We start from the raw sequence: 16,221 nt of genomic DNA, 5'->3' as shown, positions 1-16,221 counted from the left end.
AATTTAGCCATGGAGATCGTTAGAGGAACATAAACACATAGTATGAGTTGGCAGGTTATACCCAAGCGTACAATTTATAACCTAATGCTTAATTAACTTATGTCCTTTATATAAAATATTTTTTATGCAGATTGCACTTGTTACCCACGAATTTATACCACGCGGAGGTGCAAGAGGTTGCCCCATTCAGGAGAGAGATATTAGGACCTCTTTTACTTCCAAAATGAGTGCCATTAAAGTAGGCTGCACACTCACTATTACCCAAAGCTATTTTCCCTTCTTTTAATAGGCACCATTGACCAACTTGTTTTTAAACTATTAGATACTTGTTTTTAGAGATGCCGGTATCAGCCCAGGTAATATTTTAATTGCCTGAAGAATTTTTTTAGGACGGGGTCCAGGTCATATTCATTGCACTAAGGGGAATAGGAACCATGGGAAGACCTTTGTGGCTATCAGCTGGCATTAATGAACAACCAGCATGAGGTGTTTTGTAGGGCTGGCATACAAGATTTCATTTCATGGGCAAGACGAATAAATGTATTAGAGCTGTGTGATTCTATAGTTTTAACTTTTTGTACCACCAAAAAAGAAAAATAACAAACAAGTTAAAAACACAAGAACCCAGCTTAAAGAGCGGGGCCAATTTTTTTTAAGAGGACACTACCAACTTAAGGTTTTTCTTAGCTGCAGCCAGAGCTTCAGGTCACCCAAAGGAGTGGTAGTCCATTTGTCTTGAGCACAGATGTCGTCTGCTTCTGATTCACCCGGTTTACGGTGGGGTGAATGTGCATAGCTCCCTCGAAGTCCAACGCCATCTGCTTCTGGGGAACCTTTTTCCAGGTCAGGTTCCCTAGAGGTGCAATACAGGTTAGCTCCATCAGTGGACAAGGGAGAGGTTACTAGCACTTTACTTTGTCCTTTCCCCTGCTGTCCAAAAGGAGGAAAGGAAAAAACCCAGAAGAAGGGACAGGGTGATCAGTAGTCGAAGTGAAGTCATCTTGATGTGGAGGGGTCTTTTTGCAGTAAGAAGCATGGGTCCAGGCAGTCAGTCCTTGGCATTTTACAGCGGTGTTGGTAGTTAGCAGGACTTAATAAGGGCCTTTCCAGCATGGGGCCAGAGTAGTCTTTTGTTGATGGACCTTTCTGTAGACCCAGTCACCTGGTTTTAACAAATGGCAGGTTTGCTCAGGATTCTTGGAGCAGGACTTCTTTCACCTGTAAATGCAGAGACCTAACACATTTCATTAATGTCTGGCAGTGTTTTACAGATCTCACAGCTGCTTGGCACATTCAAGCCCCCCTCTTTCTTGGCTGTCAGCCAAATCCTAGCTGTGAGTAGTGTCCTTGGGCAGGCCAGCGTCTTATTTTTTGGACCGAGCCTACCAGCTGCAGCGATGAATTAGCTCGCCCTTTTGTTCTTTTTTTTTTTTTTTTTTTTTGGCTTTTATTAACCTGCCAAGGAAACTTTTTATTTACATACCTTTGTTTAAAAATGAACACATATACATTGCCCATTATACAGCACTTTAGTCTTATTGTTCAATGTATGCCACATACACCCTTTTAGGAAAATGACTTTATTACGGAGCTTTGGAGCAACAAGCCAGGACAAGCACACCCACTTTTGAGGAGTCCACTTGGTACAACCTCTGGTGTCCAAAGCTTTTTTTCTTTCCCAACCCTTTGGCTAGAAATTTGAGGTAGCCAGAAGGATCCCATGTATAATATGGGGAGTGGGTTAACCTTTCATGTCCTTGCTTCCAAAGACTGTTGGTGTGTGAATTTTAACAATTTTTTTTTTTAATTAAAAGATCTGGACAATGAAATTTTTTTTTTTACTTAAGCAAATGTATTAAACTTTAGTATATCACATTTTCCTGATATTATTCAAACACTTTGTATTCCAAGTTGAATAAAACAAGTACCTGTATTTTGATTTAACCCTTCTATTTAATTTTAAACTAAACTGTCCTATGAAAAATTAAACACAGCAATTCTGGCCACAAGACAAACACCACAAGACAGGACATAGAACACAGAACATAATTCCTATTGTGCCAGTAAATTCATGAGATGTTGAATTGCTTTTCAGCTGGCATTAGTTTTCTCTGATTTTTGAAAGACAAAAAGAACATAGATCTACCCCTTCTGGGCAGTCAGTCATTACTTAAAATATTTCCTTTTTATACAAATACCTTTGTTAAATGCAGGCAAAACAGAGGAATTACCCATATTTTCTTGTATTTGTTTTATAGGCAGCCCATCAGTTAGGTAATTTACATGAAAACAAATTTTTTTCGGCTTGCTTTTGGATTCACAGCTTAAAGATTCTTACTTTAAAAAGGGCACAATAAACTTTACCAGACTTTTGATTGCCTTTTACTTTTAACTCCTGTTTTTACAACACAACTCTAAAAAGGAAAACACCAACTATTGTAGCCCCTTACAGTCTAATAGGATCTTAATTAAGTAGCATTATATATTTACATTTCTTATACATTTGGGCGGTTAAATTTTAATAAAACCCCATATGTTCTTTTAGCTAATTTGACTAAATTTTTTATAGCCAAATGATTTCAATCACATAGTTTCTTTGCCTGGATTTATTTACAGACATTTCTTTTAAAAAAAGGCCCATTTTCCTTTCAGAATGGCTGCAAAGAAACCAAAAATTCTTTTTCTTTAGCATTTTTACAAATTTCAACTGATAATTCCCTCCAGCAACTACAGAGTTAACTTTTCACTTCAACTGTCTACATCCTCAACCTGGCTGTCTCCGACACCTGCTTCCTCCTCTGCTCGACTACTTATCTCATAGCTTATGTGGTGGAATATCCATTTTGTGTGAAGGTTGTTTTTATTTTCATAATGTTGCTATTTAGCATGCTGGCTCTGTCGACGTACAGCACCAGCCTGTACCTCCTGATGGCCATCAGCACTGAGAGGTGTCTCTCCGTCCTCTACCCCATCTGGCACTGATGCTGCCGGGCAAAACGCTTGTCTGCCCTTGTCTCTGCCCTGCTCTGGGCTCTCTCCATGCTGGTGTCCTGTCCAGTGGGTGTTTTTTGTATTGTTCTTTTAGATGAAAACTGTGTCAAATCCTTCCTACCCATCTTTGTTCTGAATGTCCTGATATTCACTCCCATCATGGTTCTGTCCAGTTTGACCCTGTTAATCAAGGTCCAATATAGCTCACAGCAACGTCAGCCAGGAAAGCTCTATGCTGTTATCCTGCTCGCCGTCCTCTTCTTCCTCCTCTTCACTGTCCCTCAGAGTGTTCAGATCTTCCTCTCTTATCGTAACACACACAATCCCAGTGAGATATTTCATGTGCTGGCCTCTGCAAGCAGCAGCACCATCCCATTTATTTACTTTCTAGTCGGGAGCTATGGGAAGTGGCGATTCTATGGCTCCATCAAGATCTCACTCCAGAGGGTTTCTGAAGAGAAGACAGATTCCAGAGAAGATGGAGAGACCACGAGTGCAGAGCCAGTGGAGGCGGTCACTTAAATCCATACAGCACCCAGCCTGGGAGACCCTGTTCTGAGGATGGAAATTTCTCTAGATCCCAGAATCAAAGAACTCAGAATGGGAAAGGACTTGGTAGGTCACTTGCTAATTCTTCCCCATGCCCACCCAGAGCAGAGTCCTTCCCTAGAGGAGAGCCCCAGGGTTCTGTGCAGTTGTAAAGAACAACAATGGGTCACATGGGGCCCAACCTGCTCCCAGTGGAATCAGTTTGGAAAGTCCTATTGACTTGAATGGGATCAGGGTCTATTATGGTCTGATCTGCTTTGTTCTAAAAATGCCTCTGACATGTAATTTCAGTTTTGGTGGCAAGTTTTCCGTGGTATCACCTGGTGAGTGTTATCTCTTCTGTAAAGAATTAGTGTTGGGAACATCTCGCAGCCTCCCCACTTTCCCTGTAAATATGCTGAGTAAAAATTCAATGGCCTGGAGAAATGGTGGGGGGGGGGGAATAATAGTAGCATGACTAGGACTGTCCCCATGTAACTCATTCCCCAGCCAGCTCCCTGCGCAGGCACACTCCCATGAAAGGCAGGGGATCGTTCCGTGCAGCTCTGGACTCCCGCTGATCCCAGCTGATATTTGAATAGTTCACCTTTATTCCAATGGAAATAATACAAACTAACAATCTACTAATCAAATTCAAACTCCTCTACTAATATTGCCAGGCACCAGCGCTCCAAAATGACCAGGCTAACTGTAAGGTATTGCTCTCTAACTCCTCTTTCTCTGTATTCACCCCAGCCTTGGTGATTTGGGGAATGTGAGACAATCTGGGGAATTGATTTACAGGGTATAAAGTTGTTGTGAGATGAACTCTCTGCATGTATCCGTATCTGGCTGCAAACATCATTTTGATTCTACAGCTGTTTTATTGCCTTGCTACTGCCTCTGTACCTCCATCTTGGACTAAATCCCAAGGGTTGGGGGCCCAGGGATACTCTTGTCTAACTTTGATGGTCGTCCGTTCAAACGGAATCCCCCTGGAAACGGAGATGGCTGATGCCCAGGGCACACCCATGTTTCAAGTATGACTTCCATGGGGAGGTCACTAAGCAATAGATCACCTGGTGAGGGACTCTGAGCACCAAGGTTTCACCTGGCAAAGGAGATGGGAGGTTGTAAAAGAGAGGGTTTGTCAGTGGCCATTTTAGAGACCGAGATGAGGGCACTGACTGCAGGAGAAAGAGAGAGTGCCTGGCTCAGAAGATGAGCCATGTGCAGGATTGGGGACCCAGGACTCCCTGAGGGACTCTGACCTTCACCCAAAGCATACACCAGCATGGTGAGGAAAGCGAGGCAGGGAAATGTGCCTAGATTTCTTATTGCTTTGTCTAGATATGTATATTTCTTGCACTAGCTACCATAAAGAGTGATTGGTTTGAAACCCTTTTGCAAAGCTCGTGTGTCTGTTTGTTTCACTATCACGACCCCCTGAAGAGGTGAACTGTAAACCCAGAGTGCTCAAAAGTTTGGCAATCTGGGAAAGGGTGTGTCTAAGCTACTGGGGAGTCTGGGGCGGGGTCAGCACTGGTGCTGGGGGTGAGGGCTGCTGGGCCATCTGGTCCCATTTCTGTGAAGGGCTAACAGAAAGAGAGCCCAGGCCCAGGAAATGTGCCAGACAGGCCAAGGGGAGGGAAATGCTGCAGCCTACTCAGACTGAGGGACGCTTGAGAGCACAAGGGGCCCGTGGGGTGGGACCCAAACCCAGCAGCCTGGTGAGCGTCCAGCCAGGGGAGCTTTGCTAGGGCTGGATGGGACAATGTGAATAAACACTGTGTCACAGTCACTTTGCTCAGCCTGTGGCTGCTCCTTGTCTCTTGCCTGAATGGGAGCCTTTTGCAAAGGCCCCAATGTCCAGAAGGACCAGACCAAATGAGTTTTTATTCCTGTGGGTGCTCGTGGCATTTCCAGAAAGGTTCTTCTCTTCCTCCCAAAAGAACTGAAAACAAAAATTTCAGCAGCATCAAAACGTTTGGACGTTTTCCAATGAAAGAGTTTTGACATTTCATTTTGAGGCGACATTTCCTGAGCGAAACATTGATTGGAATCGAAAGGCCATTTCAAAATGACATGGGAAAAGCTGCCTTTGATGTGACTGAATTGGCTTTTTGATGCACCACTTCAGCAAGAGATTCAAAAAAACCTTCAGTTTGGGTTAGAAACAAACTGATTTTCTTTTCCCTGGTTTCTCGGTTTGACCACACAGAGTGGCTACACGGACGCTCTTACAGCAGCGTAGCTGCAGCAGCATAGCTGTGCCGCTATAAGCTCTCCACTCGAGACATGGCCTAAGGATGTAGAGAAATTGTATGAGGTTCAACCACACTGTCTGAGGATCAGCAGGCACTTCTACTATTACAGGCTATGTCAGAATCATAGAATATCAGGGTTGGAAGGGACCTCAGGAGGTCAGCTATTCCAACCTCCTGCTCAAAGCAGGACCAGTCCCCAATTAAATCATCCCAGCCAGGGCTTTGTCAAGCCTGACCTTAAAAACCTCTAAGGAAGGAGATTCCACCACCTCCCTAGGTAACCCATTCCAGTGCTTCCCCACTCTCCTAGTGAAAAAGTTTTTTCCTAATATCCAACCTAAACCTCCCCCACTGCAACTTGAGACCATTACTCCTTGTTCTGTCATCTGCTACCACGGAGAACAGTCTAGATCCATCTTCTTTGGAACCCCCTTTCAGGTAGTTGAAAGCAGCTATCAAATCCCCCCTCATTCTTCTCTTCCGCAGACTAAACAATCCCAGTTCCCTCAGCCTCTCCTCATAAGTCATGTGTTCCAGACCCCTAATCATTTTTGTTGCCCTCCGCTGGACGCTTTCCAATTTTTCCACATCCTTCTTGTAGTGTGGGGCCCAAAACTGGACACAGTACTCCAGATGAGGCCTCACCATTGCTGACTTTCTGGGGATGGAGTGACATTCAGCTGCAATGGGACACATCTGGAGCTCGCTTGACACAGAGAGTGACAGCCTCACACTAATACCGTTTCCTGCTGCAAAACAAAATCAGCCCCTGAAAACGGCAGTACAAGGTTTGCCGGATTTTATAAACATTGTCACTCACACAAGTAGCTGCTGGTGCTCAAACCCAGGACTGTCTGTGTGTAAAGCAGATGTGATAACCATTGCACTGCATATCCATTTCAGCAAAAATGGGTCAGCCATTTCTGAGCACGAGATCAGGGGAAAATACATTCATTTGCTCATGTTAAAAGGGTTCCTAACTCTGTTTTGTCACAAGCCTCTAGCACCCTCTGTGGAGATAGAGGTGGTTAGGGACTTTTTAGAAAAGCTGGATGTGCACAAGTCCATGGGGCCGGACGAGTTGCATCCGAGAGTGCTGAAGGAACTGGCGGCTGTGATTGCAGAGCCATTGGCCATTATCTTTGAAAACTCGTGGCGAACCGGGGAAGTCCCGGATGACTGGAAAAAGGCTAATGTAGTGCCAATCTTTAAAAAAGGGAAGAAGGAGGATCCTGGGAACTACAGGCCAGTCAGCCTCACTTCAGTCCCTGGAAAAATCATGGAGCAGGTCCTCAAAGAATCAATCCTGAAGCACTTGCATGAGAGGAAAGTGATCAGGAACAGCCAGCATGGATTCACCAAGGGAAGGTCATGCCTGACTAATCTAATCGCCTTCTATGATGAGATTACTGGTTCTGTGGATGAAGGGAAAGCAGTGGATGTATTGTTTCTTGACTTTAGCAAAGCTTTTGACACGGTCTCCCACAGTATTCTTGTCAGCAAGTTAAGGAAGTATGGGCTGGATGAATGCACTACAAGGTGGGTAGAAAGCTGGCTAGATTGTCGGGCTCAACGGGTAGTGATCAATGGCTCCATGTCTAGTTGGCAGCCGGTATCAAGTGGAGTGCCCCAAGGGTCGGTCCTGGGGCCGGTTTTGTTCAATATCTTCATAAATGATCTGGAGGATGGTGTGGATTGCACTCTCAGCAAATTTGCAGATGATACTAAACTGGGAGGAGTGGTAGATACGCTGGAGGGGAGGGATAGGATACAGAAGGACCTAGACAAATTGGAGGATTGGGCCAAAAGAAATCTGATGAGGTTCAATAAGGATAAGTGCAGGGTCCTGCACTTAGGATGGAAGAACCCAATGCACAGCTACAGACTAGGGACCGAATGGCTAGGCAGCAGTTCTGCGGAAAAGGACCTAGGGGTGACAGTGGACGAGAAGCTGGATATGAGTCAGCAGTGTGCCCTTGTTGCCAAGAAGGCCAATGGCATTTTGGGATGTATAAGTAGGGGCATAGCGAGCAGATCGAGGGACGTGATCGTTCCCCTCTATTCGACATTGGTGAGGCCTCATCTGGAGTACTGTGTCCAGTTTTGGGCCCCACACTTCAAGAAGGATGTGGATAAATTGGAGAGAGTCCAGCGAAGGGCAACAAAAATGATTAGGGGTCTGGAACACATGAGTTATGAGGAGAGGCTGAGGGAGCTGGGATTGTTTAGCCTGCAGAAGAGAAGAATGAGGGGGGATTTGATAGCTGTTTTCAACTACCTGAAAGGGGGTTCCAAAGAGGATGGCTCTAGACTGTTCTCAATGGTATCAGATGACAGAACGAGGAGTAATGGTCTCAAGCTGCAGTGGGGGAGGTTTAGATTGGATATTAGGAAAAACTTTTTCACTATGAGGGTGGTGAAACACTGGAATGCGTTACCTAGGGAGGTGGTAGAATCTCCTTCCTTAGATGTTTTTAAGGTCAGGCTTGACAAAGCCCTGGCTGGGATGATTTAACTGGGAATTGGTCCTGCTTTGAGCAGGGGGTTGGACTAGATGACCTTCTGGGGTCCCTTCCAACCCTTATATTCTATGATTCTATGATTCTATGATTCATGCTTTAGAGAAGAGACTTGAAATGTTGCCAGAGGGTAGGAGGGGGGATTGCTCTGGTGTCAGGGATGTCCCGGACGACTGGAAAAAAGGCTAATGTAGTGCCCATCTTTAAAAAAGGGAAGAATGAGGATCCTGAGAACTACAGGCCAGTCAGCCTCACCTCAGTCCCTGGAAAAATAATGGACAGGTCCTCAAGGAATCAATTCTGAAGCACTTAGAGGATAGGAAAGTGATCAGGAACAGTCAGCATGGATTCACCAAGGGCAAGTCATGCCTGACTAATCTAATTGCCTTCTATGACAAGATAACTGGCTCTGTGGATGAGGGGAAAGCAGTGGACGTCTTGTTCCTTGACTTTAGCAAAGCTTTTGACACGGTCTCCCACAGTATTCTTGCCAGCAAGTTAAAGAAGTATGGATTGGATGAATGGACTACAAGATGGATAGAAAGTTGGCTAGATTGTCGGGGTCAACGGGTAGTGATCAATGGCTCCATGTCTAGTTGGCAGCCGGTATCAAGTGGAGTGCCCCAAGGGTCGGTCCTGGGACCGGTTTTGTTCAATATCTTCATAAATGATCTGGAGGATGGTGTGGATTGCACCCTCAGCAAGTTTGCAGATGACACTAAACTGGGAGGAGTGGTAGATACGCTGGAGGGTAGGGATAGGATACAGAGGGACCTAGACAAATTAGAGGATTGGACCAAAAGAAATCTGATGAGGTTCAACAAGGACAAGTGCAGAGTCCTGCACTTAGGACAGAAGAATCCCATGCACCGCTACAGACTAGGGACCGAATGGTTCGGCAGCAGTTCTGCAGAAAAGGACCTAGGGGGGTTACAGTGGACAAGAAGTTGGATATGAGTCAACAATGTGCCCTTGTTGCCAAGAAGGCCAATGGCATTTTGGGATGTATAAGTAGGGGCATTGCCAGCAGATCGAGGGACGCAATCGTTTCCCTCTGTTCGACATTGGTGAGACCTCATCTGGAGTACTGTGTCCAGTTTTGGGCCCCACACTACAAGAAGGATATGGTAAAATTGGAAAAAGTCCAGCGGAGGGCAACAAAAATGATTAGGGGACTGGAACACATGAGTTATGAGGAGAGGCTGAGGGAACTGGGATTGTTTAGTCTGCGGAAGAGCAGAATGAGGGGGGATTTGATAGCTGCTTTCAACTACCTGAAAGGGGGTTCCAAAGAGGATGGCTCTAGACTTTTCTCAGTGGTAGCAGATGACAGAACAAGGAGTAATGGTCTCAAGTTGCAGAGGGGGAGATTTAGATTGGATATTAGGAAAAACTTTTTCATTCGGAGGGTGGTGAAACACTGGAATGCGTTACCTAGGGTGGTGGTGGCATCTCCTTCCCTAGAAGTTTTTAAGGTCAGGCTTGACAAAGCCCTGGCTGGGATGATTTAGTCAGGGATTGGTCCTGTTTTGAGCAGGGGGTTGGACTAGATGACCTCCTGAGGTCCCTTCCAACCCTGATATTCTATGATTCTATGAAAAACTCTCCAAGAACAGAGAGGCAGTTCACACCTTATAGAGCATGTATCGGACAAACCCAGCCCAGCCTCAAAAGAACAAAGGATGCTGGTCTAGGCAACAACAAAAGGATCTGTTAGACCCTTGAGGGAGTCACCTCTTTCCTTTGGTCAGTTTGGAACTGCAATGAGGTAATGCTCACCTGACTTTGAAGGGAGGATAGGGGGCAAAACCAAGAGGGAAGAAAGGACATGATAAAAGGGAGACACATCTGTCATGCTCTCTCTCCCACCTACATCTACAGACACCACCAAGTGACTGAAGTACTGATCAAAGGGGAGAGCCTGGCTGAAGAGCAAGCTTAAGCTGCTTAAGGTTGTTTCTGTGCTTTATGATTGGCTATGTGAATAACAAGTTATAATCAAAACCGCAAGCCAGGGCATATATGGAAACGGTTAAGAGGAACACTATTCACCTTGCAGGTGCATAACCGCAATATGACGTTAACATAAGATTGGACAATGTATTAAATGTTCCAAACCGCAAAGGACAAAATGAAATGATGGGTTACAGGTTTGTTTAAAGTCTTGCAAAGCTTTATTGTTAAGTAAGTTAAAGTTATTATGATGGAACGCAATATTTGATAATGATTGGATGGTATGCAGCTAAGCACAAAATGTTGAATGAGATAAACCAGGAGTCTATAAAGACCTAGAGATTGCAAACCATCTCAGGCCAGGGTGAGCTGGTGGGTGCCTGATTGGTAAGCGATTGCCTTTTTGTTTGTGGCCATTATTTCTAGACGTCTAATCTTTGATTAAACCAGTTGAGCTTGCCTATTTGATGTCTCATCGATCAATCAATCAAACCAAACCCATATATTACACTCTCCAATCTGCTAGGCAGGCTAGGGGTCAGCCTGATCCTGGGGCAGCTGGCCTGTGGGGTCTCATTTCTATGAAGGGGTAACAGACCGACAGGCTGGGCCCAGGAATGTGTCAGAAAGACCAAAACTAAGAGACGCGTGGGCACCTTGAGGGATCCAACATGCGTCACTTTAGTGCTGAGTTGTGTAGGTTGTAGGACACAGGGGTCTTCTTGCCATGGAGTTGTCAACAATGAGGTGAGAGGTGAGAACAATCTTGTGTTTAATGATGGGTGAGTGAGAGTATAATGTTAGATGGAAACCTGTGAGTAGGGATGAGGGGGATTGTAAAAGGATGTGAAGGGGTTTTAAAATGTAGCAAACATTGGGTTGTCCCTCAGGAGCAGGCTCAGGGTTTGAGTATATGGAACAGGTGTGGGTAGCTTCTGTTCAGTACAGCTCCCCTAAACACAAAGTCTTCCCTAGCAAAGAGAAGGCCTTAGACTCTGTGCTACAATTGTCATGTGCCCCGTTCCCTAAGTGATGTGTACTATCTGCAAGGCAGAGTGCAAGAACAGGTGTTCTAGGCATATTAGGTCATCGCTTACAGAGGGCAGAGTTCAAGTTGCTTTGATGTGTACCTTACCGCTGAATTTTCTGGGTTGTCAAAGTTGGAGTTTGAAATACCTTAACACTGTGTTTCCTGGTTTTCAGAAGTTGAGTTTTGTGGAACTCAATATTCTTCTAGGGCACAAAATACCTCTGGGCAACCTTAACTCTGCATTAACAAAGTTTTTTGTCAGTGAATTTCCTCGTTCTTTTAACAGGAAGAGAAATGTTTGGTGTAGGAGTTAATGGTAATTTAGGTGGTTGTGGTTCTTACCTGGGTTTGCAGTTGATACTCTGCTTTGACTAGGTAATAACAACAAAAAGACTTCACTCTGGTAAAGTGCTTTTCACTAATAGATGTCAAAGAACTTCATGTCATCCCCTTTATACAGATTGGAAACTGAAGCCCAGAAAGGGGAAGTGACTTACATAAGGGCACTAAGTAGGGCAGTGGCAAAGTCAGGATTACTCCCAGTCCAACAGTCTATCCTAGGCCCCACAGTTGCTATGTGGTGCCTCAGTGCTCCTTCCCACTCCTGTACATTTTGCTATAGTAGAATGGGGCTAATGGTCATGCTTTGAAATGTTTGCAAAGTGTAGCTGCTGAGAGGGCCTGTGAGAGCAGTCTCAGGCATCGTCTATGTCCCAAAATCTTGACAGTTCTATTACACATGACAGTAACTTGAAGCACATAAGAGAAATCTGGGGTGTCTCATTCCTTCTCCACACTCCTCCCCCATCATTCCCCGCAACATGTCCCAACACACACCCCAACATTTCCAGCTCCATCCCATTAAGCCATTAGCTGACACTATAGAAGCCACTAGAGAGAAGTTGCTTCTTGCTGCACTGCGTTGGTGGATACACAGGCAGCAGTTTGGGCCTGGGCTGCACTCTGAGCTGGGCCCCTCACCCGCACTACCACCCCTGCTTCAGCCAGCCTTGCCCAGCCATGCCTCAGACCCTCCCAAAGAGCCCAGCTCCAAACCAGCCTGCCCACCCACCCCAGAGAGAAGTGAGATGCACTTTAATCATTTCCTGGTTTTCAGGTGTTTAAATGTGTTACCTTCATCCCGCCCCCTCCAATCCTGGCTCACATGGGGGGGGGCAGGAGAAGAAGAGGGTCAGAGTACAAAAGAATAGTACAAGCACGTAGGGACAAAATCAGAAAGGTTAAGGCACAAAATGAGTTATCCCTGGCAAGGGACATAAAAGACAGTAGGGAGAGTTTTTATAAATATATTAGGAGCAAGAAAAAGATAAAGGAGAGTGTAAGTCCACTACTTAGTGAGAGAGGAGAGCTAATAACAGATGAAGGCTGAGATATTTTGCTTTGGTCTTCACTAAAAAGGTTAATGGTTACCAGATACTTAATAGAATTAACATTAATTACAAGGGGGAAGGAACACAAGCCAGAATAGGGAAAGAACAGGTTATTTATATTTAGATAACTTAGATTCATTCAGACAGAAGGAGCTAATTAAATTCATCCTAGGGTACTTAAGAAACTAGCTGAAGCAACTGTTAGCAATTATCTTCAAGAACTCAAGGAGCATGGGGGAGGTCCAAGAGGACTGGAGAAGGGAATAAAAAGGACCTAGGGAATTATAGACCAGTCAGCCTAACTTCAGTGCCTGGAAAGATACTGGAACAAATTATTAAACAATCAATTTTAAGCACTTGGAGGATAGTAGGGTAATAAGGAATAGCCAACATGGATTTGTCAAGAACAAATCATGCCAAACTAACCTAATTTCCTTCTTTGATGGGATTACTGGCCTAGTGGATAGGGGTGAGCTATAGATGTGAGAGATCTTGTTTTTAGTAAGGTTTCAACACAGTCCTGCACGATATTCTCATAAGCAAACTAGGGAAATGTGGTCTAGACAAATTGCTGAAAAGCGGGTGCACAACTGGTTGAAAGACTATACTCAAAGAGTAGTTATCAATGGTTTGCTGTCAGATTAGGAAGACATAGTGGAGGTCCCATGTCTAGTGTCCTGAGACCAATAATATTCAATATTTTCATTAATGACTTGGGTAATTGAGTGATGGGTATGCTAGTAAAATTTGCAAAGGATACCAAGGTGGGAAGGGTTAGAAGCACTTTGGAGAACAGGTTTAGAATTCAAAATGACCTTGACAAATTGGAGAATTGGTCTGAAATTAGCAAGATGAAATTCAATAAAGACAAGTGTAAAGCAGGGCCGGATTAATTCTCCTGTGGGTCCGAGGCTATTAGATTTTGTGGGGCCCCTGTATACAAGTCTTTTTCCTGGGAGGGAGTTTGGTGCAGGAGGGGGCTCCCATTGGTTCCCAGCCAATGGGAGCTGCAGGGACAGTGCTGGGGGCTGCCTTCCCCCACCCCCGACAGAGGCCGCAGAGACGTGCTAGCAGCCGGCTGCTTCCGGGAGCAGCATAGGGCCAAGGCATGCAGGCAGCCTACCTGAGTGCCCTTCTGCACCGTGGGACTTTTAGCAGCCCAGAGTTGGAGATCGCTGTCTGTGATTTATTTTTGTGGGGCCCCCCTTGAGCTGGGGCTTTGGGCTGCAGCCCCTAAATCCCCTGCCTTAATCTGGCCCTGGTGTAAAGTACTGCACTTAGAAGGAAATATCAAATGCACCACTACAAAATGAGGAATAACCGACTAGGTGTAGTGCTGCTGAAAAGGACCTGGAAGTTATAGTGGATTGAAAGTGAGCTAACAATGTGATGCAGTTGTGAAAAAGGCTAATATCATTCTGGGGTGTATTAACAGAAGTGTTGTACATAAGAAATGGGAGGTAATTGTCCCACTTGGTACGGTTGAGATCTCAGCTGGAGTATTGTGTCCAATTTTGGGTGCCACATCTTAGGAAGGATATGGACAAATAGAAGAGAACCCAGAGGAGAGCAACAAAAATGATCAAAGGATTAGAAAACCTGACCTAGAGGAAAGGATACAAAAAATGGGCATATTTAGTTATAATAAAAGAAGACTGAAGGGGATCCTGATAAATCTTCAAATACACTGAGGGCTGTTCTAAAGAGGATGGGGATCAATTGTTCTCCATGTCCACTGGAGGTAGGACAAGAAGTAATAAGTTTAATCTGCTGCCCAGAACCTAGCACATACATAGAGGGGAGAAATACAGGGCTGATAGCCCCTCCCCACCCCTAACTCCCCCACTTCCTCTACCCCCACCTCATGTCACCCCTCATATTGTCCAACCACTTCTGTCTTCTGCTCCCCCCAGCCCCCACTACTCCCCTGTACCTCAGCCCCCCAACTCCTCTTCCCTCCCCTACCACCCATTAACATTTATCTCCCCATAATCCCCCATCCCTCACTCCAGACCCAAACCCCTCACTCCTATTCCTGCCTCCTCTGCCACCCCTAATCACCCCTCCCTTCCCAGTAAGCATTCACATGTGTAATTTATTTTCTTTTCAAAAACAGCTTGAGTGCCTTCTGAATCATTTCCTTTCCTCAGATTACATTTCTCCAAAATAATCACATAAAAAAACCTTGACAGAGACAGATTTTAGCCAAATGTTTACAATCCAGTGTCAGGTTTCTGCCCTGGGTGGGTTTCAAACACCAAAGTTGCTAGAATCTGTGAACTTTCAGAATTGCTATTTTTATGTTTTTCAGGGTGGGTAGGGAGTTGTATCTCAGGAACCCCTTAGTCAAATTACCCCAAATTTGGATCGCTGAACCTACTCCACACCCCTATGAGGCACAGCAAATTTCAAGACAACCCATGTAAGTACGGGGATTTTCAAGCACTTAGGAGAATCATCCGTTAAACAGGAAAAGCTTTCCAATCTTAATCATAGCAGAGCTGGTGCTCCACTGTAATATTGCATGAAATAAATCATCATCAGTTGCTTTGCTGTCCCCAAATCCGCAGCACAGGGGAATGCTGAAAGGAGGAGTTTTAGGAAGGAGAGAGGAAAGGGGCTCTGCACATCCATCTGCAGTATAGGCAGCTCCAAAAGATGTGAGGGGGCCCATTGATCTCAGTGTGATGGTTTACGCAGAAGGACAGCGCCAAGGGGGAGATGATACAGCCTGAGACAATAGCTCCATTCATCTCAGTGGGTGTTCTCAGCCCCCCCCCCCCCCGTGCTCCCCCCAGTTAGTGCTTGGGAGCCTGTGCTAGGCACCAAGCCTGCCCATTCTCAATTCCTCACCCCCAATCTCAGCACTGTGTACTCGGTGCATGCTCCTAGCATGCCTGTACTCAGCTCTCCCCCAAGAGGGCAGGGCTTCCTCAGCTGCTGGCTTGCATGGGGGGGCTAGGGAGCAGGGGCTCAGACCCTTTCAGAGTAATAGGGCCCCCAAGATCTTGGCTCCACATGGGGGGCATGGCAGAAGAGAAGGCAGAGACACCCACAGAGGGGGAGCCCTCCCAGATCCCAGCTCACAAGCACTCAGTCCAGGGGATTAAAAGAGAACTTTATTGGGAGTTGCGGGGGGAGAAGCAGGAAAACTAGAATAAACTTGGGAAAGCAAGTGATTAATTACCAGTTCCTATTAGATAAGATTTCCACCCCACCCCTTTGGTGTCTTACTCGTCCACATCTCAGTCCTCCTCTGGCAGATGTGAGTGGCTTCCCTCCCCAGCTCTCTGTGTTGCAGTTTGTTGTCCAGAAATGGAGGAATCCAACAATTCCGTCAGGTCAGTGTTTCCCGTGGTGCTACTGGGAGCTGATGAGATTTGTGAAATAATTGTGGGTTTTATGATAAAAGCATGAAACTTGCCAGAGTCTTAGGGCATGACCTAATCAAGATTCTCAGATCTGGGGGCATCACCAGCTCATGCCACATTGGCTCTGGCAGTCATATGCAATTCTAAGATGCATTTTTTCTACTGATGTTT

At 45.4% G+C, this 16,221-nt stretch overlaps 2 protein-coding genes across 2 annotated transcripts in view; both read left to right on the top strand.

Moving 5' to 3' along the window:
* Positions 1–2,657: 2,657 nt before the first annotated feature.
* Positions 2,658–4,830, top strand: LOC125637886 (proto-oncogene Mas-like). The gene is given in 1 exon segment (XM_048852937.2): positions 2,658–4,830. A coding segment is annotated over 1 exon segment (642 nt). The 5' UTR covers positions 2,658–2,871; the 3' UTR covers positions 3,514–4,830.
* A 10,855-nt stretch (positions 4,831–15,685) lies between these two features.
* The window catches only part of ACY3 (aminoacylase 3), a 36,865-nt gene continuing 36,329 nt past the window's right edge, over positions 15,686–16,221 (top strand). Inside the window, exon 1 of the mRNA XM_048855786.2 lies at positions 15,686–16,020. Within this exon, the coding sequence (XP_048711743.2) occupies positions 15,995–16,020 (26 nt within the window). The 5' untranslated portion in view covers positions 15,686–15,994. The remainder of the gene's footprint in view (positions 16,021–16,221) is intronic.

This window comes from Caretta caretta, chromosome 6 (assembly GCF_965140235.1).
Source record: "Caretta caretta isolate rCarCar2 chromosome 6, rCarCar1.hap1, whole genome shotgun sequence".
In the NCBI taxonomy this organism is placed as follows: domain Eukaryota; kingdom Metazoa; phylum Chordata; order Testudines; family Cheloniidae; genus Caretta; species Caretta caretta.
Note: the sequence above shows the minus strand (reverse complement) of the source record. Positions and strands in the feature narration are given on the sequence as shown.